At 45.3% G+C, this 25369-nt stretch overlaps 1 protein-coding gene across 7 annotated transcripts in view; it reads left to right on the top strand.

The window, feature by feature from the left end:
- Positions 1-25261, top strand: part of Pcbd2 (pterin-4 alpha-carbinolamine dehydratase 2) — a 49327-nt gene extending 24066 nt beyond the window's left edge. For 5 of the 7 annotated variants that reach the window (XM_076938944.1, XM_076938950.1, XM_076938948.1 and 2 more), the window contains 2 exons: positions 23751-23831; positions 25008-25261. In XM_076938944.1, the coding sequence (XP_076795059.1) occupies positions 23751-23831; positions 25008-25103 (177 nt within the window). In that variant the 3' untranslated portion in view covers positions 25104-25261. Of the gene's footprint in view, positions 1-11384; positions 11501-23750; positions 23832-25007 lie in introns of all 7 variants that reach the window. The other 2 variants (XM_034510460.2, XM_076938949.1) reach the window with 1 other exon arrangement.
- The last annotated feature ends 108 nt before the right edge of the window (positions 25262-25369 follow it).

The raw sequence follows: 25369 nt of genomic DNA, 5'->3' as shown, positions 1-25369 counted from the left end.
ACCCCGTTCCTTCCTAAACTGCCCTGTTACCCATTGTCCTTTGGGCCTCTTCCACATGTCCTCCTTTACACACCTGCAGTTATAAAATTATTTGGGGGTGCTATTGTATCAAGTTGTTCCACTTTCCAGCATTTATGAATACAATAATGATTGTCCATAAATCAAAATTATTTATAAGTTACAGAAAACCTGTTCCTGCAAATCAGATGTGAATGATGATTTTTTTATTTTCTTCCCGTTTCTGATGATTCCTTAACATGAAACCAGGAACATGTTTGCATTTGCAAAAAAATTAGTTCATAGCACAAAACTCAATTAAACATTGAAATAAACCTTGTGGACATTTTATAGTTTAAAATACGTAGGCAAAACACGAACCAATTAAGAAAGAAACAGAAGTCTTTTTCTTGATTAGGAGTTGGCAGTCTTGCCTTCTGAGTGAGACAGGATTAGTGTTAGCATCGGCCCTGAGGTTGGGTGTGTGCAGCTCTTTAGTACTGGGTCGTGACCCCGGGTGTACACACTTGCTTTGATTACAGTGAGCATGGAAGTACTTCCTGCCTGGGTTGACCTTCCTAAAAGTATTTATTATTAAAATTTATTTATTTCATGTGTATGGCTGTTTTGTCTGTGTATATGTCTATGCACCGTGTGTGTCTAGTGAGTGCTGAGGACACCATAAGTGGGCGACGGATCCCCTGGGTCTGGAATTAGAGCTGCCATATGGGTGCTGGGAAAAGAGCCTGGCTCTTCCCTGAAGTGAGCAGTGCTCTTAACCCCTGAGCCACCTCTCCAGACCATTATTTTATTTATTTTTGAAACAGGTTTTTCTATGTATTAGCAGTTTAGGAAGGAATGGGGTGAAAGCAGACACCCCAGTTTTCTGAGATGACTTTGAAACCACATCACTGGTGTAGGCTGATGCATTCCTAGCTGGCCTGGAACTTCCTAACCCTGCCCCCCAAATACTGACAGGTGTGCCCCCCACCATCTGTTGATTCCTCTTAAATTCCTCCTTTTTTCCCTTTCTTCTTCCCTCCAGGAGACAACTTCTCACTAGGTGCTAGCTGGCCACACATTCACTATGTGTCTCAGGCTGGCCTAGTACTCATGATCATCCTGCCTCAGCCTGCGAAGTGCCAGGATTACAGGCATGTGCAGCCACGCAGCTCGGGTCATAAGCTTTCTAGAGTGAAGAGTTTGTTGTTCTTGTTTCTAAAGATTTGTTTTATTAGCCAGGCGTTGGTGGTACACTCCTTAAATTCCAGCACTTAGGCAGGTGGATCTCTGTGAGTTGGAGGCCAGCCTGGTCTATAGTAGTGAGTTCCAGTACAGCCAGGGCTACACAGAGAAGCCCTGCCTAGAAAACAAAATTTTTACACGTGTGTGTCTACATAAGTATGCGACACCTGTGTGCAGGTTGCCCTCGGGGCTGGAGTTGGTTATGGGTGGGTGAGCCACTCTATCAGCGTTCTGGGAACTGAACTCAGGCCCCTGAAAGAGCAGTAACTGCTGAGCTATCTTTCCAGCCCCAGATTTTAAGGTATTTTGTTGTTGCTGTTTTTGTTTGTTTTGTTTTGTTACTGGCCATTGAATTCGGGTCCTGCATGTGACAGGCAGGTGCTCCACCATAGAGCTACATCCCTAACCCTAGAAGGAAGTGTTTTTGAGCCTTAGTTTCACCAAGGAAGTGAAACAGCATTCAAAAATGACTATGCTGAGGGTCGGTGGGATGGCTCAGTGGGTAGAGAGGTGAACATGTACCTGTGGGTCTGAGTTTAATCTCTGGTATCCACACGGTAGAAGAGAGAACCAATTCTCATAACTTGTCCAGTGATCTCTACCTGAGTTATAGCTTAGGCATACACATGTGTGAGTGCATGCATACTGAGTGAATGTAATAAGAATTAAATTATTATGTGAATTATCAGGAGAAATGATAATTTGTCCTTTCTCCATAATTACCATGGGTGAAATGATAATTTAGTGTATTGTCAGGTAGAAATAATCACTTAACAGAAAATACCATCAGTGGCCAATTGGAACCGTGGCAGAGACATTTTTCTGGGGAGTTATGGTCTCTCTCTCTCTGGCTTTTCCAGACAGGGCTTCTTTGGATAGCCTTGGCTGTCCTGGAACTCACTCTATAGACCAGGCTGGCCTCGAGCTCAGAAATCTGCCTGCCTCTGCCTCCCAAGTGCTGGGATTAAATAACGTGCACCATCACTGCCCGGCTATGGCATCTCTTTTTGTCCCCAGAATAAGATGATTTCCTTGGGTGCTGTAGGTTGTTTTTCCACGTGGTTACTGGTGGAGAAAATGGGTAGATATGAGACAGCCTTGCTTTGTCCTTTTGGCCCGCTTCTTCTCTGGGCTCCTTTCTCTCTGTGGACTCTCGGTCACTGACCTTGAGGGGCAACCACTGGGAGCCTGGGAGATGCTTGAGAGACCCCAGAGCAGTGAGTGGTAACTGTGGGCATCACTGGCTTGCAGGAACAGTCGGTTGGGAGCAGACTCTGGCATTTCCAAATCCACTGAAGATTTCACAGTTTATACTGAAAGCAGAAGTAAGGGAGACCCACGGCTTGTCTCCCTGTCCAGTTCCCATCTTCTTAGTTGTCTGTTGCAGTTGGAAACAAATATGTGATTCTGTTTCCAAGATTCCATTTGATGTTTTGCTGGGGTTAGGAACTCCAGAGTCACTGAAGACATACCTCCCCAGCCACACCAAGTGCCCAGGAACTACATCTGTCCAGTGGCCTGAGATATGTCTTTAGAAGGCTGGTTTTAAGAACAGAAATAAAGCTTCAGAAGAATTGATTATTTTTTAAAGTGGACCCGTATTTCTACACAACACAGAAATGGGATAAATTTTAAAATAATCATTGCGACGCCCAGTAACTGCCTTTACCATGAGTTAATGCTATATTACCTTAAGTAGTTTAGATGTTGGAAAATGACTATAATTTAAAGTTAAATAGACCAGCTTACAGTGCTGGATAGTCAGAAAGCATTTGTGCATGCATTGACTTATAAGGTAATATTTAGCTTGGTTCTCCCATAAATAACATTCCATGTTGGAAATGAAAACTGTGGTATTAACTGCATTTTTATTTAGAATTTTGTTTTAAGCCATGCAAAATTCTGTCATATAATTGGCTTTTAGGATTATTGCATATGAGCAAAGTATATATTTTCTCTAATGAAATCCTTACTTAGAAAAAAATTGGCTGTCATAGTTGGCTAAACAAATACATGTACACACACACACACACACACACACATATATACATACTGTATATATGCTATATAAGAATTTTTTCATTCATTTTATCCACATGTTTATTTGTTGAATACCGCCAGTGTTTAGTAAATCATTAAAGATGAATTTTATTTAAGAAACGTTACTTTGTTTTCCTGAGACTACAGATGGAGTGTACTGCAATATTGTAGAGCTGTAAAGAATTGTTTCTATGGTAAATTCGAGGAAGAGGGAAAGAAGGAAGTTACAATAGCTTGGTTGCCTACTTACCAATTAACTATTACCTGCCAAAAAGCACGTGAGACCCGCACAGCGGACATCCGCTAATCCAGTGAGTAGCCGGTCCGGGCTCTAATGCACACTGTTTTACACGCTAACGGTTTTGAAGTTCCAGGCCAGCGCTGACCTTTCACTTGTGCCCGCTCACAGTAGGATCTCCACTCATTGCTTCCTGTCAGAACGGATTACAGTGACACAGCCCAGGGCTCACTTTGACTGCAATTAAGTTTTTGATCAGAATTATTTCGTTCACAAACAATCACATTTGTTAAAATGTTACATCTGTCTGAGAGCCGCTGGCAGCCTCCCTATTTATCAGTGGGATGTGAGTGCAAGTCATTTGTCTTTCATAAAACGGCAAGCAATCTTACGTATGTTATTTAATCCTCTTTCTTCTGCCGGTTTCTGCCTTTCATTTATTGGGTTTGGAAGGAAGCTGCGTCCTGACAGTGGGACGAAGCAGTTTGGAGATTTGGGGAATGTGAATGGACGTAGTTTTGGTGTAGAACAAAATTATCCAGCTGGGACCCAGAACACAATTACTGTTTCCAAGAATTGTCAGTTGGCGATTCTGTTTCTACATGAGGAAATGTTAGCATTGTGGATGAGGAGTGAGGGTTTGGTTCTTGGCCTGCCTTCCTGTCCTCTCCATGCCTCTGAAACACGGCCTTTCAGCCCCTTTTGGAGTGCTGTTGGAGCGTGTGTTTCCAGTTCGCTCACAGTGGCCCTGAGCTTCGGGCCGGAAGTGAGGCCAGCATCCCCTTTGCTCGGTCTGTCCTGGCCGGAAGTGAGGCCAGCATCCCCCCCTTGCTCAGGCTCTCCTGGCTTTTCGTTGTCAGAAAGTCCTTTTCTTACCACAAAATGGCAGCAGAGACACAAGGAACTTTCCCTGCCTGTGATGTGGGCTCAGCGGGCCTGTTCGCATTTCCCTGCACATCGCCCACTAACCTACTGGTTCTAGAGACGTCGATTTACTTGGCAATTTGTGTCCTGCATGGGATCCTTTGGGGGCTGAGTTAGGCTCAGAATGTGATTCGGTCTTTGACTTGGTTTAGTGAGAACGGTGCCTGGGAAGCTGGTACTGAGGTGCTGGCGGGAGGGACAGATGGAGTTGGAAGGCGATGAAATCCGAAATGCTTGAATGGTGTCTGAGAGCTTGAGAAATTTTAATTACTTTAAATATATATGTGTACATTTAGAATACCATTAAAGGAATTTATTGCCAGGCTCTAAAATACTGTATTATAACCTAAACCGTTTCCCATTTGTTTTGACGTAGCCGGGCTCATTTATAACTAACTCATAAAATTACAAGTGGCAAAAGAAAGCCATTGCACCCCCCAAAACTATTTAACTTTAATTTTTTAAGCTTTTTTAATAAAGTAAGGCCTAGTTTCACATCTAAAATGCAAAGGTTTTACTTGAATGAAATAGTGCAACCACTGGCTGCATTACAGTGGCCTTTAGTTTCCTTGTCGTCAGATTTCTGAGCAGATTTTTCTTAAATCCATTAGTGTAAAAAAATACATTTCTTTTGTATTTAGACAAATACAAAATGTTTATTGTTTAAAGAAATGCTCAACATTCTGAGAGAAAACTCCAGTTGAGACTGAGCATGCCTAATTTTTATTAGATTTTATTGTTTGTGTGCACACACACATATGTGCAACTGAGTGCTTGAATCCCTGCACACATGCCATAGTGTAAGTGTGGGGGCCAGAGGAACTGTGGCAGTCAGTTACTCCTTCCATCTCGGGTCCTAGGGATCTGAGGTCCTCGGGCTTGGTGGCAAGTACCTTCCTCTGCTGAGCCGTCTCTATCCCCATGTCTCTTAACTTGTCATCATTTATCAATATAAGACTGGATCAGTCACTTTATTAAAATCTTATATTAATGTAGCCATTTTCTTAATTTCAAGTTTTTGTTGGTTTTTAAATTAATTCTAGGATCATGAGGACTTTGCATTTACAATTTAAATACCCATGTCTGTGTATGGGGCATCTCCTGGGTCAGAGGGTACTTGGAGGCATTTTTAGGGAAACCTGAAGCAGTGAAGAGAAAGAATAATGTAGAACAACCCAGTCTTCAAACAAAAGTAAAACCCCAAATGGAGAAATGTGGTGGTGAAGCAACCATTGAGTGTAAACAGACTCCAGGCCTTTATGCTAAGTGCATCCGTGGGAGGCTCAGTCCTCAGCCTGCGTGAGTGCAGCCTCATGGGAAGTATCCACAGAGCTTCAGGTTCTTTCTGGAGAGAATGAAGCAGACTCAGGCAGGCAGTGACTGGGGTCAGCCTCACAGGCTTTGAAACTGAGGAAAGTTAGACACTTGACTACCTTAAAGTTTTACTAGTGCTTGTAAAAACACTTCTGAGGTTTCGGAGGTCCCAATCAGCCCCTGTATGCCAGACAGAGAGGACTCAAGATTCTCTTCCAGCTACCCTGGAAGCAAACACTTATTTCCTGAACAATGTGTGCCTCATTCTAGGAGTAAAACTCACCAGGGAACAGAGCACTTTCTGTTGTTGGTCACACAGTGGGGAACGCCACCTGTGTTGGTCCAGTCTCCCCTCCTTTCTCTTCTCCCCTCCTTTTTGACAGTAACTAAGGATGACTTATGTTTCAGCATTTCCCCAGTGCTGGAATTATAGGCCTGAGCTGCCATGCTCTGGCTTTATATTGTTGTGGGGATAGAACTCGGGGCCAGATGTGTAGTAGGAACTGCAGTTTACGGACTGGCCACACCCTCATGTTTTTGTCAGAACCATCACAGTTCATTTCTGCATCATGCCCACTCCCCACACTCATAGCAGAGTCTATCCTGTATTTATTCTAAGCTTAGATGTGTGGCTGGTTCTAGCCCCCAAGGTTTCAAGAAGGGTACATCTCAGCACACCAAGCACAGGGTGCTTGTGGGATCAGGCTGACTAAAGGGTGGAGGAAGTGCTGGTCTCATTATGAAGACTTAGGTAGCATTGTGTCCTCTGAACAGAGGACAGACAGACGTAAGCTGCTTTTGTGTTCTGTCTCCTCACTTCCACAGGGTCCTCCATGAGTTGTTCTCTTATAGGCTAGTATATGAGCAGAGTGGGGGGTGGGGGTGGGGCCGTGTCCACAGTCCACATGTATCGGGAAATACTGTGGGCACAAGCACTTGGTCCTCTGAGAAGTCTGCTCCAGGAAGGAGAGGAGCCTGTGCACCGTGTGCTGCCTGCACCTGAGTGTGTGGCCAGTGCCTTTTCTAGTTCAAATTGGTGGGATATTTGCTCGAGGAGTATTAGAAATGGAGAAATAACTGTCATTTTGGCACAGGTGACTGCTGACAGCTGAAATGACCAGTTGTTCCCAGTGCTCCCATAAAGAGATCTTTATCATACTATGTGCTTTCGCTGGGCACTGAAAAAAAAAAAAGATTTAAAATGACTCCCCCCCAGTGATCAATGATGCTTCAAGTTTGTCCCTGAAGCACTCCAACAGGTGTTGTCAGAGAGTTTGGTGCTTATGTTTAGGAAGCCTGGCTTTAAGGCTGGAGAGAGAGTTCTGTGTTAAGAGTACGACCCAGGGTTCAAGTCCCAGCACCCACACAGTGACTTACAAGTGCCAGTAACTTGAGTCCCAGGGGATCTGATGCCCTCTTCTGGCCTCTGCAGGCATTGCATAGACATAGTGCACAGACGTGCATGTAGGTAAAACACCCATGTACATAAAAGGTTAAAAAAGGGAAAACAAATTTTAAAAACTGATAAATTTGAGATGTCTTTATTATGCATGTTTTTCCTGTGCCTGAGTGAACCAGATACATGGAATAGTTTCTAAAACATTTCCCCACTGCGTGTGAGATTGTGCAGCTTCTACGTAAGGAAAGAGAGCCACGCTGCTTCAGGGACCATGAGGAAGGCGTTCCCTTACGGAGCGTACTTAGGCTCCACAGGTAAATGGAGGCTGTAATAGCATGGGCAGAGAGCTACAGTAGCATCTTTCCTTTTGCTAAGTTTTCTATAATGATCTACTTTTGTTATTATTTTATTTCACTTTTGAGACGGGTTTTCATTGTGTAGTTCTAGCTTTCTTGGAACATACCATGTAGACCAGGCTGGCCTCAAAATCACGAACTCTGACTCTGCCTCCCAAGTACTGGGATTAAAGCCACTACTCCTGGCTTCTCATTAAATTCTAAAATTTTATGTTAAAAATGGGGAAAGTGTGCTCTGACATTGTTAGGGACTTATATCTAAGTATGTGTGTGCACGGACACACCCTCACATTCACCCCCCACACACACACTGTGGTGCTACACACACCCATACACCACACACACATATTGGTGCTGCACACATACACACACATACACACACAGTGGTACTATACACATACACTGGTGCTGCAAACACATACAGGTGCTACACACACACACATATACATATTGGTGCTGCACATACACACACACTGGTGTACACACATACACATGTACACACACATACATCACATATACACACACCTCCACATATACCCACATGTGTACACGCACGCGCGCGCGCGCGCGCACACACACACACACACACACACACACACACACACACACATCAGTACTGAGAATCAAACCCAGGGCATTGTGTTTTCAAGGCAGGGCCTTTACCACTGAGTAGACTTCCAGTCCTACACCAGGACTCCCCCTTTTTCTTCTTTCCAAGAACAGAACAATAAGAATCAGGGATCAGAGTGATGACCCTAGAGTGCATGGTTAGAATCCATAGCCAGCAAAGGGTCCTCTTGGGTATTGGATACATGTAATGAAAATACAGTGGTTTATGGCTAATGCCGAGCTCTTAGGACACAGTCAGGCACTGGCTGAGTCTCTCCTTTAGTCTACAGCGATTGGCAGATGTGTTCTTTCCTTGTCCACACAGAAACTGCAGCTTACTTCTGGGTTTTGCAAACAGGTTTGCGTTGCATGTTCAATGCTCTTTCTGTCCAATCACTGTGCTTCAGGTTCTTTAGCTGTGTTTAAAATGTTCTTATCTCTACCAATTAGACATTTAGGTAACTTAGCTGCAGTTTATTTGTTAAACTGTGTATTCTGTTATGTTATGTGTATTCTGTTGATGAACATTTACCTTCTTTCTGGGACTTGCCTTTGTTGTCAGTTCTGTAGCAGGAGCCTTTGTCTCTCCTGTGCATAGTCACAGGTTTCTATAGGAAACCCTAGAAATGGAACTGTTGGGGTAGCCGTCTGGAACACAGATTAATAAAAATGAAGGTCAGAGCTTGGTGATGGTCACTCTGCAGCCCAGGGATAGGCTGTTTATGATCAGAGACTACTTGCATGTGAGACCACAGTGAGCCATGGTGACAGCAGCCATTGTCATGTCAGAGCAATGCTAGCTGGTTTTGAACTGGTACTAAACGTATGAGCAGGCGCACATGTAGTGAAAACATTGTAGAAGCAAGTAGCAAGTGTGGGCCAGACGGAGCGCACTCCATGTACATGTGTGCATGCGTGTTTACATGTTTGTGCACAAGTGCATGCATGTGGAGGCCAGAGGTCACGGTGTCTCTCCCTGGCCTGGAGCTGGCCTGTTTGGGTAGACTGGCTGGCTCACAAGCACTAGGGATCCTCCTGTCCCTCCTTCCCCAGTGCTGGGATGCCGCACAGTGGTGGGGATTGAACACAGGTTCTTACACTTATGTGGCAAATACTTTACTGACTGAGCCATTTCTTTGGCTCAGAAAACCGACGTTCAATGGAAAGTCATAGTGTTTTGTTGTTCTGAGACAGAATTCTGCTGTGTGGCAGAGTGACTTAGAATCATGTAGCCAAGTTTTTGGTTTTGAGCTCAAAATTCACCTCTTGTCCTCCTCTCAGCCTCAGCTGCTGCTGGTCCTCCTCTTCCTCCTCCCTCTCCTCTTCTTCTGATTTTCCGTTAAAGACAGTTGTGAGCTGGCATGTAGATGCTAGGAACTGAACCCAACTCTGCTGCAAGAGCAACAAGTGCTTTTAACCACTGAGTCGCTCCTCCTCTCCCCTCCTCCTCTCCCCTCCTCCTCCTTCTTCCTCCCTCCTCCTCCCTCCTCCTCCCTCCTCCTTTCCCCTCCTCCCCCTCCTCCTCTCCCCTCCTCCCCCTCCTCCTCTCCCCCTCCTCCTCCCTCCTCCCCCTCTTCCCCCTCCTCCTCTCCCCTCCTCCTCCCTCCTCCTCTTCACTCCTCCTCCCTCCTCCCTCCTCCTCTCCCCTCCTCCTCCCTCCTCCTCTTCCCTCCTCCTCCCTCCTCCTTCCTCCTCTCCCCTCCTCCCCCTCCTCCTCCCTCCTCCTCTCCCCTCGTCCTCCCTCCTCCCTCCTCCTCCCTCCTCCTCCCTCCTCCTCTCCCCTCTTCCTCCCTCCTCCTCTCCCCTCCTCTCCCCTACTCCACCTCTGTTTTTTTTTTTTTTTTTTTTTTTTTTTGAGGTGGGATTTCTCTGTGTAGCCCTGTCTATCCTGGAACTCATTCTGTAAACTAGGCTGGCCTTGAATTCAGAGATCCACCTGCCTCTTTCTCCCGAGTGCTGGGACCAAAGTCTCTGCCTCAGCCTCTCGAGTGTTAGAGTTACAGGTGTAGTTGGGCAGAGTGATATATGCCTTTAGTCCCAGCACTTGGGAGACAGAGGCAGGTGGATCTCTGTGAGTTTGATGGCAGCCTGGTCTACAGAGTAAGTTCAAAGACAGCCAAGCTACACAATGAAACCCTGTCTCAAAAACCAGAAAACAACAAACAAACAGAATTCCAGGTGTGCCCCGCCATGCACTCTGTTGATAAGTGTCAACTTGAAATGCCATCAGTACTGCAGACTCAAATGGTGCCTTAGACTTTTACAAATTTGTTACTTGTGTTCTTCCTTTGAATTTCCACAGCAGCAAGTTGTAGGTTGTGAAAAAAAAAAAAATCACCACCTATAGCCTTTATTCCTGCACAAATACTGTGACAGTCAAACCGTGGTGGTGGAGAGGTGGGCGAGCTCCATACATTTGACTGGCAGGGCTGGGTGGGAGATGTCACGTGGACCACAGTGGAGCTGGGATTGGGAAGCAGGCTGGGCATGACGTCCCGTCTTACCCCGTTGTGTTTCAACGATCCACTGTATTCAGTGGCAGAGCCCTGTTTCACACTGGTCTTTTTGGGCAGAGATTATTATGTATATTTGCCTGGGTGAGCACACCGATAAACTTGTAATAAAGTGCATCAGACCGTTTCCTTGGCAGGGCTGACAGAACAGCCTGTGAAGTGGAGCTGTTTCCAGTGGAGCATGGAAAGCTTTGAAAATTCTCAGTGACGGCAGAAAGCAACGTTTGAAACCACCTAGGACTGTTGTGTGTTTTCCTCTCCCCAACCACGTTTATAAAGACTCGGTTAGACAAGCATTTCGTTCTGATTTCAGATATTCTCCTGACTCGTTATCTGCCCGCCGGCGCCTGTGCACCCCTGTGGTGGTGCCTGAGCACCCCTGTAAACCCTTTCCTCCCAGAAACCTCCTGGGGTGCCCAGTGGGCTCTCAAGTGTTTGGAGGGTGAAGGGATGCAGGCCTCCGAGAAAGCCTGGAATTTTTTTTTTTGTTTTGTTTTGTTTTGTTTTGTTTCCCGAGACAGGGTTTCTCTGTGTAGCCCTGGCTGTCCTGGAACTCACTCTGTAGACCAGGCTGGCCTCGAACTCAGAAATCTGCCTGCCTCTGCCTCCCAAGTGCTGGGATTAAAGGCGTGCACCACCACCGCCCGGCAAGCCTGGAATTTGAAGTGAGCAACTAACTCACTGTAGTTGTGAACCAGAAAGGAACATGGCCAGGCCATGCTGAACTGTTTGCCTTTTTCTTCTACCAGGATTCTTCACTACAGAAGACAGTGGTTGGCTTGGGCATCTGGTTAATCAGATCACACGCTCCCCTGTAAGCATGACAGAAGGCATGATGGAGACATTTGTAAAAATTTGACTCATAGTAAGTCTCATCATTCTTTTTTTTTTTTTTTTTTTTTTAAAGACTTTCTTCTTCTTCTTTTTTTTTTTTTTCTGACATTAAAACCCAAAGTCATCCGAAAGGCTGTGATTCATAACACTACACCTGGTCCAGATTGTGCTGGTTGAATCCGTATTAGCTTCACTGTAAATGATTTTGAGGGTGGAATTCTTGGATTGTTTTCTGTCTTGTAAGCCCTTGACAGTGCTCGGTACCTGAGCGCTGGCAAACCCCGGACATGGGAGAGGCCGGCTCGGCCTCCTACCGAAAGGCGGGTTGGCTGCGTTTGCTCTTCGTGCTCTAGATGAGGAAATGATATGACAATAAACAGAAATGCCTTTGCTGAAGAGAAAAGGAAAGCTGGTGTTTATCTGGTCAGGTGGTTTAGATTAGCCGTGATGCGGTTCTGTATTATGTTACTTTAAATCATTGTGTCCCAACAGGACATAAATTATGAAGATTGTTACAGTATGTTTCATCCTATGTAAGATCAACAAATTGGAATAATTTTTTTTATAGGAAAATCACAGTGCTTTCAGCCAGGACTATTGAAGCCTTTAATTTGACTCCGGTATTTCTCAGATATTATTGCCTAATATGTAAAATATGATTTGCATAAGATATGAAATAATAAGCTTTCAAAACAAAAGGGAGGGATCTCCCCCTGCACTTGGATGAATGGCAGTGTGCTCCCTCCCTCCTGGTCCACCCTGTAGAGCACTTGTGCCTGCTCCTTCTTTGCTGGGCTAGCCTTTGCTCTGTCTGCTGCCTGTGGCCTAACCTCTGCTGTGTCTGCTGCCTGTGGCCTCACCTGCCCAGAGACATGACAGACCCAAGGATGCACAAACATTCCTGTTCATACACAGTCAGGAAAACAGTTTCCCCAAATATATTGTTAATAAAAAATAAAATCCAAGCTGAAGCTCTGCTAACTCAGCGGCTGACGTTAAAGTAATTTATGTATGAATATCGGCGAGTAATGACTTAAAAATACATTCCCTGAGTATTTCCTCTCCGTTCTCTGCTCTCTTCCGAGCGACAGCGCATCTATGAACTTTTGATGTGGTTCTGTTCTCGGCTGTGCTTTACCAAGTTTATTTGGTCACAGAGAACACATGTTTTAGCTTAAAAATTAGTTTGTGTATGACGAGGTCCCATGAACATGGCACATGGTCTGCACATCGAAGTCCTGTCTCCGTGAGCTCTCTCACTTCTCACAGTAACAGTAAGAGACTCTCGGATATAGACATTAAGGATTCCCAGTGATCAGTAGGGGTGTGAAGTTTATTCGGGACCCTAGAAGGAGACATACCCGGAATTCAAACTTTTCAGGGTACGATGGCAGTACCCATCTGAATGCCAAGTCCTTCATACCGAAAATAAAGTGAGCGCTAAGCTTTCTTATTCTCTGTGGCTGGGAGCCCTTTCTCTTTAATTGCTTAGTAATGCTGTTTGAGACACACAAAAAATGCGGTCCTTTCTTTCAGTCCACAAGGGTGGGACTTCAGTTCTCCTTAAGCTTCATCTTAACAGGTGGTAACAAATTCTGAATACACTGTGGTGGAAGCGTCGTACCACGGTGAGCGCTGTGGCAGACCCCTTCTGAGACAGCCTCTTTCCTGGTTGCTGTTTGCTTGGCACAGCTTCCTGGAACTTGGTTCTGGTGGCCGTTTTCCTTCCAGCAATGAGTTGTGTTGGTCTGTCTCTGGAGCTCCTCTGTGAAGTTATCAGGATGCCCAATATTTGGTTGATGTATTTTTTCTTAAAGAAAATATTGGCAAATGTGGTAGAAACTACTTTAAAAATCCTAAAAGGGAAACGGATTCCCGGTTTAAAACAAAGTAAAAGAAAGAATCACTGTGGACCTGTGAGTGTTCTGCAGATGTGTTTGTGCCACCAGATGGCCGGTGATGTGAAGCGGGGGCTACAGACCAGAACACGATGTATGATGTACACACACCCACAGCATGTATGTACTGTAATGTATAATGTATGCACACCTACAGCATGTCCGACTGTACTTGGTAATTGGTATTATTTTTCTTTCAAATATTTGCAAGCCTCCTTCCTATGGATGGCAATGGGGAGTGAGCATTCTGACTGCTCGAGCTGATGCTCTCAGCCTCCACCCTCTCCCTCAGTTACAGGCTCTTGTCTTCCTGTCGACAAGTGCTAGAGTAAGTAGAAGCCGTGCCCTTTCTGTCTCTGGAAAAGAGAGTGCAGAAATTCCTTGTGGCTTCACCTCTTGTAGACCCGGACTGCACAAGCATTAGTGATGTCTTCTTAAAAGTGGCTGATTGATTCTAAGGAAGAGAAGCAGGGGTGGAGGTGTGGCTCGTTCAGAGGAGTGTTTGCCATGTATGGACAACACCCTAGGTTTAATCCCTAATATTGAATAAACTGGGCATGGTAGTGTGCCCTTGTAATCCTGGCCAGGGCCGGGGAGATGGAGGTGGTGGAGGATCAGAAGATCCAGGCTGTCCTCAGCCAGAGGAGCTCAAGGCCAGCTTGGGGTACATGAGACCTGTTTCAGAAAAGAAAAACTCAGGCATGTGACCTTGGCATTTGGGAGGAGGAGGCAGCAGAAGGGTTTCTGTCAATCAGGAACAGACTGCTACTTTTGCATCTTCTTCTTTTTTTAATGTATTTGGTCCGATACTGTGAATTCACGTGGGTTGGATGCATGGCATCGAAGAGAGACACATTTTCTATATGATGTTGGATTTTTATAATGATGAAGATATCAAGGAGCTTAAGGTTCAGTTTTTTGTTTTTTTTTGTTTTTTTTTTTGTTTTTTTTTTTGACCCAGAGATTGCTAAAAGTAACAGCAAAATCCCCAACCTCCAAAGACCTTGGTAATTTTTATAAAAATTCTCACTCCATAAGACCCTGAAAGCTGAGGAATCAGCTTGTATCAGAGGATCAGGTAAGGAAGCCCCAAAAGGAATGTCCCTGTCCCAAGGCAGCTGCATGTGACAGTGAGCAGTCGGGTACCAGGCAATGTTGTGCCGTTAGAGAATTCCGGTGAGTGCTCCTCTCTCGAGTCCTCCTGCACTGGTTTTGAAGCTGTGTGTCTGTCTGCACTATTGGACAACAGTCAGAAGACTGGTGGCATGTGCTATTCGAAGAGTACAAACTTGAGGGTTGAGGGAACCCAAGAACTGGATAGTCAGATCGGGTAGCTGTCTGCTCAAAAGTAGCCGATGGGGACACAGGGGAGGGAGTGGGGCTGTGGGTGGAGAAGCCCAGCAATGGTAGTGTCTTTCTGGGGAAAGAGCAGATGGGTGGTATGCCTTTTTTTTGGGGGGGGGGCGGGGTACAAATCAGTTTCTGGACTTTGTTTGAAGACCTCTTACCTGAATAGACTAGAAGTGAAGGTAGGTCATGTGTAGAGGATTGTATGTCATTCAGACTCTGCTGCCCTGAGAGCCGGGTGCTTCTGTAGGTAGACACCTACTGGGGGGAGGGAGGCTTCACTGGTGTAGGAACATGCTAACTAGGACAGGTCCTGTTCCTGCAGCCTTGCATTTCCCTTTAGTGATGTGTTTTGAAGGAGGTGCCATGCTTTGACTAACTGGATGCTTTCTTTTTCCAATCAACTGTCTAATGTACTGTAGTAGTTACCAAAAAAATGGTGATGTTGAAATAAAAACCATTGTCTTTAGTATCATCAGCATCAGTGTGTGTGTGTGTGTGTGTGTGTGTGTGTGTGTGTGTGTGTGTGTGTTTAGAAGTTAGCATGGTGTTTCCCAGGTGGCATGCTTATTGTAACTAAGAGGACTATAATTCGGCCTGGGGCAGGGTAGAGTGGTGGCTGGCTCTACCTGAGAGTATGAGACAATTGCATGAGAAAGCCAGTTCTGTTTTAGAGTTGGGCATTCTTGTCCCAAGATATTGGAAATGGTGAGCTCTGTAGCAGATTAGGTACAGACTAATGCCCCAGGGGCTGTATCTGCCCCCAGACAGACGGAAGTCCACGGAATGGTCCTCAGGCCTCTCACGAACACAAGATATACACAGACACACAGATACACACAGATACACACACACACACACACACCCCACTCTCTCTCACACACACACACACACCCCTCTCTCTGTACTTGAGAAGTCTAGTCCTTGCCTGAGCTGCTCACTGACCCTGAGGAAGTCTTTCTGTGGCAACACCCACTTAAAGAAACAGTTCTCAGGATGTTACAGGGGTTTCTGAATCCTGAGAAGGTAAATTTGTTTGGTCTTCAGGTTGGTTTGGAGAAGAATGTTTCCTTTCCAGGCCACGGGTGCTATAGTGTTCAAGCGTTTTGAGTATAACCTGAAGCAGTGGGTACCTGGTCCTGGGGAGGGTGTTGTCCGGATTGCCTGGTTCACACAGGAGGAGGAGTCCCTGTTAAGGAACACCACTGATGTCATGTAGCCATGTCTACTGCAGTCTGGAGCTGAATACAGTTGACCCCAAACTCTGTAGTTGACCCCTGGGCTTATTGAAAAAGGGAAAAGTCTGAGTGAAGTACATCTTTGACTGGGTCTGTCCCTCACGGTTCTGGTCAAGAGTCTTGTGTTGACCCACAAATTAAGATCTGATGTTTCCTTCATAGGGACTGCAATAGTGAGCAGGGTTTTCAATGTGAAAGTTACAGGGGGCAGAGAATGGGTTTCCCCAGCGCACCAAGCAATGTTTATGTGATTGATGTCACCAACACGGAGGGAAGGTCCTGTCCCGTGACAGCACATGCTTGGCAATGATCTTGCCTTGTATTTTCCTTAATAATTTTCATTATTTTTAATTAAAGTTGAAGAAGTGCAGACTCTAGCTGAAATTAAGGTAGGCTGTGTTGCCGGAATCTGGTAATTACTTTAATTGATCACAAGATAGTTTCCTTGATCACCAATTAGAGTAAATTGCCGATCAAGTTTCAAGACGTGAAGAAATGCCCAAACTGATTTATGTAATAGTGTTTCCATTTCTAATCAGACATAAATATCATTTCCTTCCACAGCAATTGTGTTTTTTAAAAGAAGGGTTATAGGCCTACAAACATGAAGGTGGTTCGTAAACAATAGCGAGTTCTAATTCATTGAATCAGCGAGGGAAGTATTTAGTGGCTTAATGGAGGTTGTGCTGGGGAAATGACTTGGGAGTACCTGGTGCTCATTTTCTTAGTGGGAGATATGTTCTTTTTTAGTACGTAATTAAAATAGTCTATAATCAAAATATGGAGGCAGTTGATTTGAAGGACATATATCAAAGGGAGTCATGCTGAGGACCGAAAGGTTCATAATACAAATGTGCCCAGAGTTAAGCCTGTGAGCTTCAGTAAGTCATACATGTGACTAGGACCAAGGCTGCGCTCTGAGTGCATGGTGCTGGGACACGTTTCACAGATTGATACGGATTCCTGTTTTGGTTTTGTTCATCTGATAGTCTTCCACGGAGTAAAATGAAACAAAAGTAACTTTGAGAAAAATTCAAGTTTCCAAAGAAGACTTGATTTGGGGGTTCATGGAAAAAAAATCTTTAATTGCTGGTGGTTTGGAGATTTCCAAATGACAAACTCGGTTGGCCCAATTTGCCGTGATTGTAATGCTCACATTCCTGGGAACGGTGGAGCGACTCAGGGACTCAGACTTCATCATGCACTCAGGGCTTGGTCATGAAATGTTTGTAATTTGCAATACAGGAAAGACTGAAACTATTATCAGCCATTATATGTTATTTGTTGACCATATGTTTGTTTGAAATGGCCGTGGCCCAACAGAACACGGCTCATAGACAAACTATGCTGTAAATTGGCACTAAAAACCCACCTCAACAGGTAGGCATATGTTAAGAAGTTAACATGAGCCAAAGTATTTTAATATGAACCACATTACATACGTTGCAGGATCCTGGCTCCCTTTACAGTGATAACTTCATTTGCATGAGTCCTTCATTTGTTTTTTTTTTTTTCCTCGAAATTAATTCTTAAAACTAGATCAATTGTATCCATTGTACAAATTCAAAAGGTTCTAAGAATGTCGTGAGTTCTGGTTTCTGGCCCTGGTCACCTGCTTCTCAGCCCCTGCCTCCAACCATTTCCATTGTTCTTGTAGGTCCATATTGCTCAAAGGGAGTAGCGCACAGAGAGGCTTGGGCACTGCCCGTCTGCACACGCAGCTCACAGACCCTCATGCAGTTCTCATTCAGCCGTGGTTCTTGGCACTCCTGTGTTTTCACATCCTTCTTGATGACTGCATCATATTCCTGTGAATAAATGTATCGTAAGATACACTAGCTCTCTTCTAGTAAGAGCTGCAACAAAGTAATAAACTATACTATTATAACTGTTGTATGAGTGTCTGCAGTGACAAGGTCTGAGAAATGAAACTGTTTATTCTAAAGTCATGGACTTGTGTGTATGCACATGCATGTGTGCATGTGTGTGTATATGTGTGTGTGTCTGTGGAAGAATATGTGTGCTATGGTGCATGTGTACAGGTCAGAGGATCATTTAAGGAGTTGGTTCTGCCTTTTCACTGTGGATTCCAGGCCCTGAACTCAAGTAGTCAGGTTGTGTGGCAGGCACTTTATGTATTGATCTAGCTTGCTGTCTCCTGACCCATCCCCCTAAAGCCAGAGTCTCACTATGCAGTCTTGGCTGATCTGGAATTCACTATAGAGACCAGGGTGGCCTCAAACACACAGACATCTGCCTGCCTCTGCTCCCAAGTGCTAGGACTAAAAGTGTGTGCCACCACTCCTGGCTTTTTTTTTTTTTTAAATCATTTTATTTTTAATTTTGTGTATAGCTGTGTGTTTGTGTGTATGTGTTTCCTGAAGCTGGAGTTGCAGGTGGTTGTGCGCTGCCTGTGAGTTCTAGAAATGGAGCTGTACTGGGAGAGCAGCAAGGCCCCTTAACTGCTCAGCCTTCTCTCCAGCCTTCTCTCCGACACAGGCTGGTCTCAAGCTTGGGTGCTGCTGGCTCAGTCCTCAGTGTTTGATTACAGCCTCTCAAAGGCACTGATTGATGTTGATGTATACCTAAGGGTTCTTTTTTTCCTTCCAGAATTTTATACACGAGCACTTCTTCTGTGTCACCCAACCTTTCCCTTTGTATATCTTTTAAAATCATCACTTATTTATTTATCTATTTAAATTTCACTTATTTATTCAATGTGTATGGATGTTTTGTCTGCAGGTATGTCTGTGCACCAAGTATGTGCCTGGTGCCTGAGGAGGTACCAGAAGAGGATGATGGATTCCCAGGGATTAGAGTTACAGACACTTGTGAGCCACTATACAGGTGCTGGGAACCAAACCTGGATCCTCTGGAAGAGCAATCAGTGCTCTTAACCACTGAGTCATCTCTCTCTGGCCCCTTCTAACTATAAATTTAAAAAAAAAGGGGGGGGTGTCATTTATTGTAAACAACAACAGAACTAACCCTCAATTTCCCCCACCCCCCAAATACTTTAAACGATTTGTTTATTTTCACTTTTTATTTGTGTGAGTGTTTGTCAGCATGTGTCGAGTATATCACGAACGTGCAGTAGCTGTGGGGGTCAGAAGTGGGTTTTGGAACTGAATTATGGACAGTCATAACTAATGTGGGTGCTGGGAACCTAGCACAGGGTCTCTGCAAGAGCGGCAAGTACTCTTAACCACTGAGCAGCACTGCCCAGCCCCTCACAGCCCCTGCCCAGCATTTTAGAAGAGGGCCTATTTATGGAAACATAAATGTTTTACCTGCCCGTATTCTTCTGTACTTTCTGCCTCGTTAGTTTTGAGGCTTTCCGTCATGGCTTGGTTGCGTATCTTCATTGTTTGCTTTTGTAAAGTGTGATGAGGCTATGCTTGCTTACCTTCAATTACAGGGATGCTCTGTATGGTGTTTTGGTGTGTTTTCAAGTTTTAAGTTGTGTTTTCCTTAGTTGGGGATGTTTACTTTATTTTCAGTCTGGAGGGTACTGTTACGCATACAGTTCTGCATGACAAATGCAGGCCTCTCTCCTTGGCACACTCCCACTAAAGTGTATCAGAGCTCAGGTGCTTGCTGTCTGTCCCCTTCTTCCACTGTCAGCTCTGCTTGATACTGCCTCCGCTGCAGTCATATGCCTGGAAGGACCTCTAACACTCATCTTCAGTTTGCAAACCGCCTTTCTAGTTGGTAACACTCGCTCGCTGACTCCGTTTGCTGTTGGTTCCTTAATTGGTCTACTTGTGTTATGTGGTGCGTGTGCACATATGTTCACACATGTGCGTGTGTATGTAGAGCAGAGAATAACTTTTTAGGATGGATTTTTCCCTTTCCAACTCTCCATGGATAGAACTTCCAGGCTCAGAAGGCAGGAGCCATCTCACCAGCCTGTTTCTAAGATGTTTCTTTTACAACTTTTTTTCTTCCAGTCCTGGAGATCAAATCCAGGGCTTCAGTAAGTGCCAATGCCCAGTGTTCTACCTCTGAGCCTCCCTGGCCCCTGGCTCCATTTATGACTTTTCCCCTTGCTGTGGCAAATAGGCTTTTGTCAGACTCTTTATTTTTCTCATTTATTTTCTAATTTCTTTATGTAGTTGGTTTACTGATTTTCTTTCTTTCTTTTATGTTTATGGGTATTTTTGCCTGCATGCATGTCTGTGTGCCATGTGCATACCTGGTGCCCAGGGAGTTCAGAAGAGGGCATTGCATCCCTTGGGCCAGGTGTTGCAGTTGGTTTGATCTGCTGTGTGGGTGCTGGGACTTGAACCCAGGTCCTCTATAAGAGCAGCAGTGCTCTTAACCACTGAGCCACCTCTCTGGCTTGTTGGCTTTTTTTTTTTTCCCCTTTCCTTAGTCAGCCTGGGTTGTTAGGGAGTCTGTTCCATTTCAAGCTTTGTTGGATGGAATGAGTTTAGAAGGCCTACACTTACTTTTATTTTTATTTTACTTACTCACTTTCCATCCTGCTCACTGCCCTTTCCCGTCACGCCCTCCCACAACTCCTCCCTCATCCCCTTCTCTGAGCAGGTGAGGCCCCTCTGGGCATCTCCTCACTCTGGCACAGAGAGTCTCTGCAGGACTAGGTACATCCTCTCCCACTGAGGACAGATGAGGCAGCCCAGCTAGAAGAACAGGTAACAGCTTTTGGGACAGCCCCTGCCCCAAGTGTTCAGGACCCACATGAAAACCAAGCTGCACATCTGCTAAATATGTGAGGGGAGGCCTAGGTCCAGCCTGCCATGTATGTTCTTTGGTTGGTTGTTCAGTCTCTGTGAGCCCCAAGGATCCAGGTTAGTTGACTCTTTTGGTCTTCCTATGGAGTTCCTATCCCCTTCAGGGTCACAATCCTTCCTTTTCCCATAAGAGTCCCCAAGCTCCATCCACTGTTTGACTATGAGTGTCTGCATCTTTCTGAGTCAGCTGCTGCTGGGTGGAGCCTCTCAGAAGGCAGCATGCTAGATTCCTGTCTATAAGCATAATAGAATATCATTAATAGTGTCAGGGATTGGTGCTTGCCCATGGGATGGGTCTCAAGTTGGGTCGGTTATTGGTTGGCCATTCCCTCAGTCTCTGCTCTAACCCTCGTCCCTGCATTTCTTGTAGACAGGATAAATTTTGGGTTGAAAGTTTGGTGGGTGGGTTGGTGTCCCTATTGCTCCATTGGGGTTCCTGCCTGACTATAGGAACTGGCCCCTTCAGGTTCCATATTCCCAATGTAGTGAGTCACAGCTAAGGTCACCCCCATTGGTTCTTGGTGCTTTCCCTATCCCAGGTCTCTGTCTCATCCTGGAGATGCCCCCACCTTTTCATCTCTGTTAGTTGCAGATTTTCATCCATTCTCATGGACATCTAGCCATCTGCCCTGTCCTTCCCCACAACTGACCCTGACCCCCCCCCCCCCCATTCTCTTTCCCATCTCCTCTACCTCCCAATTCTCTTCCTCCATCTGCCCCTTATGACATTTTATTTCCCCTTCTAAGTGAGATTCACACTTCCTTTCTTGTGGATTCCTTCTTATTTAGCTTCTTTGGGTATGGGGGTGCTGTAGCATGGGTATCCTGTATTTTATGGCTAATATCCATTAATCATAGATTAATCATAGAGCACATACGATGCTTGTCCTCTTGGGACTGGATTACCTCACTGTGATGATAATTCTAAAGTTCCATTCATTTGCCTGCAGAATTCATTATGTCTTTGTTTTTAATAGCTGAGTAGTATTCCATTGTGTAGATATACCACATTTTCTTGGGAATAGTTCTACCTCAGTTCTACCAGCTATACTACTCCTGGGATTAGACCCAAAAGATGTTCCAACAAACCACAAAGACACTTGCTCAACTGTGTCCATAGCAGCTATAGCAGCTTTATTCATAATAGCCAGAAACCGAATGGCTATGGAAAATGTGGCCTACACTCTTTTTTTTTTGTTTGTTTTTGTTTTTTTGAGACAGGGTTTCTCTGTGTAGCCTTGGCTGTCCTGGAACTCACTCTGTAGACCAGGCTGGCCTCGAACTCAGAAATCCACCTGCCTCTGCCTCCCAAGTGCTGGGATTAAAGGCGTGCGCCACCACCGGCCCGGCTGCCTCCTGTAATATTTTTTCAAATCTGAATCTTGAGGGATGTCAAGATGACTCAGTGGGTAAAGGTCATACCCCCAAGCCTGGTGCCCTGAGTTCGCTGTGGTTCTGTACAACCTGTATAGACATTGTAGTCATTAGCTTACAGCCACAGTTACCAGCACCAGGGGGCAGGGCGTGCTCCTGAGGCCCCTCTGCCTCTGAACTACTGATCCTTACTAGATTTCCGGAGAGGAGGGAATCACTGTCTTTAGCTGTTACCCAGTACTGAACCCACTAGTCTCTAATGATGACTCTAAACTCAGGGTCACACAGATGGCTAACCTCGTGGGGGGGGGAGAGAGAGAGAGAGAGAAGAGAAGAGGGAAGAAGAGGAGGAGGAGGAGAAGAAGAAGAAAGGAAGGAGGGAGGGAGAGAGAGGAGACTAAACAGTAAGTTTGAGGTCAGCTTGTGCTACATGGGAGAGATAGAAAAAGAAAAGGAAAATGGAGTCTAGGATCATATGACTGTGATGTCATAGTGTCAAAATTTGAATCCAGAGTTCCCAGGTTCAAAGGCCAGGAGGCCCTTAACCCTATCGCTGTCTGTCACTGCTGGCCCTTTCAGAAGTTGTCTACTTCTGCCCATGCTGGATAAAAACCAGCCACTCCACAGGAGAAGTCCCATGTCTGAGTGCCTGAGGCAGACAGTCCTACAATACTCATACCTACTCCGTGGGCTATAGGGGATCAGATTTGGAATGAAAGGGGGCAGGAGAGTAAATTTGGTTTGCTCTGGATAAGTCCATATGTAGCTAAATGAATTTTACTCTTCCCTTTCTTTTAAAATGTATTTATACCCATGACTGACAGTTCACAGGACCAATCATGCATGTGCCCAGTGTAGGTAATCAGCATGGTTGCTCACTCATGATCACACCGGATGTGCTGAGTCCAGACGGCAGTCAGTTAATCCTTTCTTCAGCTTCTTATGGACTTTGTGGTCCCCTTCCACAGACGCCCCTGAGCCTTAGAGGGGGTGTGTAAAGTAGGGTTATTATTTGCAGCCGCCATCATAAAAGTGAGAAAGAAAGTGAAGAAGAAACAAAGGCCTTCTGCTTGGCATCTCTTTTCCCTGGGGTGAGAGCCTGGCTGTCCATGTTGGGTGGGGTCCTTGCCTTGTTTCTAGGCTCATCTTCTGCTGAGGCACACTGTCACCTCAGCGTGTGGGGCTGTAGCCATGTAGCATGGTGGTGAAGGCAGGCTTCACTGGCCGTCCCCTGAAGGGTGGGCTGGGATAGCTGTCGGCCTTTCTCCACAGCCCTGCTGCTGCTGGCTAAAGTACCCCATTCACTAAAAACAGAAGGAACAGCTAAGAAGCAAATTGGCTCCCTCAATTGGGGCAGGTAGACCCAGGGCGCTGGGTTGAAGGGAAATTATCCCAGTGCAGTCGGGAGTCCTAGGACAATTAAGCCGTCCAGACAGGTCACTAGGTGACACTCATTTCCTGGTTTGTTTATTTGAGCCAGATTGTTTCTCCACCTAGCAGTCTGCTGCCCTGGTGCCCTGGCTTGCCGAGAGCAGCCCTTCCCTTGTGATTTCCCAGGCTACCCCAGCATACCAGCAAGCCTTTATCTGGTTGGACGGCTTTGGGGTCTCCCAGCTCCAGAGCTCAGGGCGGGGCAGGTAACTAACTACCCTGTATGTGGTGTTTTGCAGGCGTTTGGCTTTATGTCCAGGGTTGCCCTGCAAGCAGAGAAGATGAATCACCACCCAGAATGGTTCAACGTGTACAACAAGGTAACTGAACCTATTTTTGGAATTGAAGAAACTTATTTATGACTCCCCAGAAAGTGCTGAGAAAGTATTCTCTAAAGAGCACTTGTTAATTAGTAACACAGTCAGGCAGGCCCTGAGACAGAGCTCGTCTTTCAGATGTTTGGGTTAGATTAGGCTCCTGAGTTGATCTTGGATATCATCCATGAAGATAAAATTTTTGTGGAGGGGGATTTCTTTGGAGGACTCTCTTTTTAAAGTCAGTCTATGTCTCCCTAGCTGTCCTGGAACTCACTATGAGCACCAGGCTTGAGGGAGATCCTCCTGCCTCTGCTTCGAGTTTTGTGAGGTTATAGGCATGCACCACCATGCCAAACTCAGTTACCTGTGATCTCAGAGTTTTAATTTGAAACTCTGAATAATAATTTATTTCTTTTAATAATTTATTTAAAAGAATGGTAGTAAATCAGATAGCATGGCCTTACGTGTCTCTCTGAAATAAATTCAGAAAATGTTTCTTTGTGGTAAATGTTTATTAAAGTTTTTATCTCCAGAGGGCAGGCTGAAAAGTTTTAAGGGGTGCAGTGAGAACACCCCCTCCCCCAAGAGTGTCCTGCCCTTATGGTCTCAGATCCAGGTAGATATACAGATAGGTATTATTCAGATTTCTCTGAAGGTTTGTAAGTCATCTTTGAGAAATGAGAATTCCACTTTGTGATTTTTAAAAAAGGAACAATTCCTAACTGTCCAGTTCTGGGTTGAACTTGTCCTACCTGGATGTTTCTTTTTGCTTTTCAGTCTTGTTAAGACATGTTCTCACCCGTTTCCTCAGTTGGCAGCTTTTGTACCTCAGTCAGCTACTGCCTGACAGGTCTGCTTGCCCTTTCCTGGTGGCCTGACCAGAGCTGGTGTGAGTCAAGTTCTGGAGTTAAAATGGACCTGCCGTCTTCTTCCCTCCAGGAAGCAAGATTTTCCATGCTGGCAGCCAACTCTCCTCACCCCCCTGGGAGCCTTTCTTAGGTGGCTGCTGCAAAGCTCGATGGGTCTGGGAAACTCAGTGTTTATCCATGATGTGTTTTCTAAGTCAGCTAACCTCCAGGTCTCAGATATGAATGTTGAGAAGTACACTGATAACTGCCACCCAGGGAGACATCCCGCAGGTCCCTGCTGAGATCTGAAAAGCTGCTCTCCCCTTTATAGGTCCAGATCACCCTCACCTCACATGACTGTGGAGGCCTGACCAAGCGTGATGTGAAGCTGGCCCAGTTCATTGAAAAAGCTGCTGCTTCTCTGTGATCGCCTTCAAAACGCATGAAAAGTTCCAACACCTGTCTGCTTGTCTGCAGTGTGCTTAGAAAGGCATTTATGTTAATAAATTGTCATAAAGTAGTTCATATTTACCTGTATACATTTTTGTATAATTGATACTCAAATATAGAATGATTTGAAGCCAAGCCTGGGTTGTCATTACATCTAGTCAAGACATATGATAAACCAACCTGAATTATTTAAAAATTAAAAATGTGTGTGTGCATATGTGCGTGTGCATCTTTGAATGTGTG

The sequence above is a fragment of the Arvicanthis niloticus genome, chromosome 8 (assembly GCF_011762505.2).
Source record: "Arvicanthis niloticus isolate mArvNil1 chromosome 8, mArvNil1.pat.X, whole genome shotgun sequence".
In the NCBI taxonomy this organism is placed as follows: domain Eukaryota; kingdom Metazoa; phylum Chordata; class Mammalia; order Rodentia; family Muridae; genus Arvicanthis; species Arvicanthis niloticus.
The sequence above is the reverse complement of the archived record's forward strand: the minus strand, read 5'-3'. Positions and strand labels throughout refer to the sequence as shown.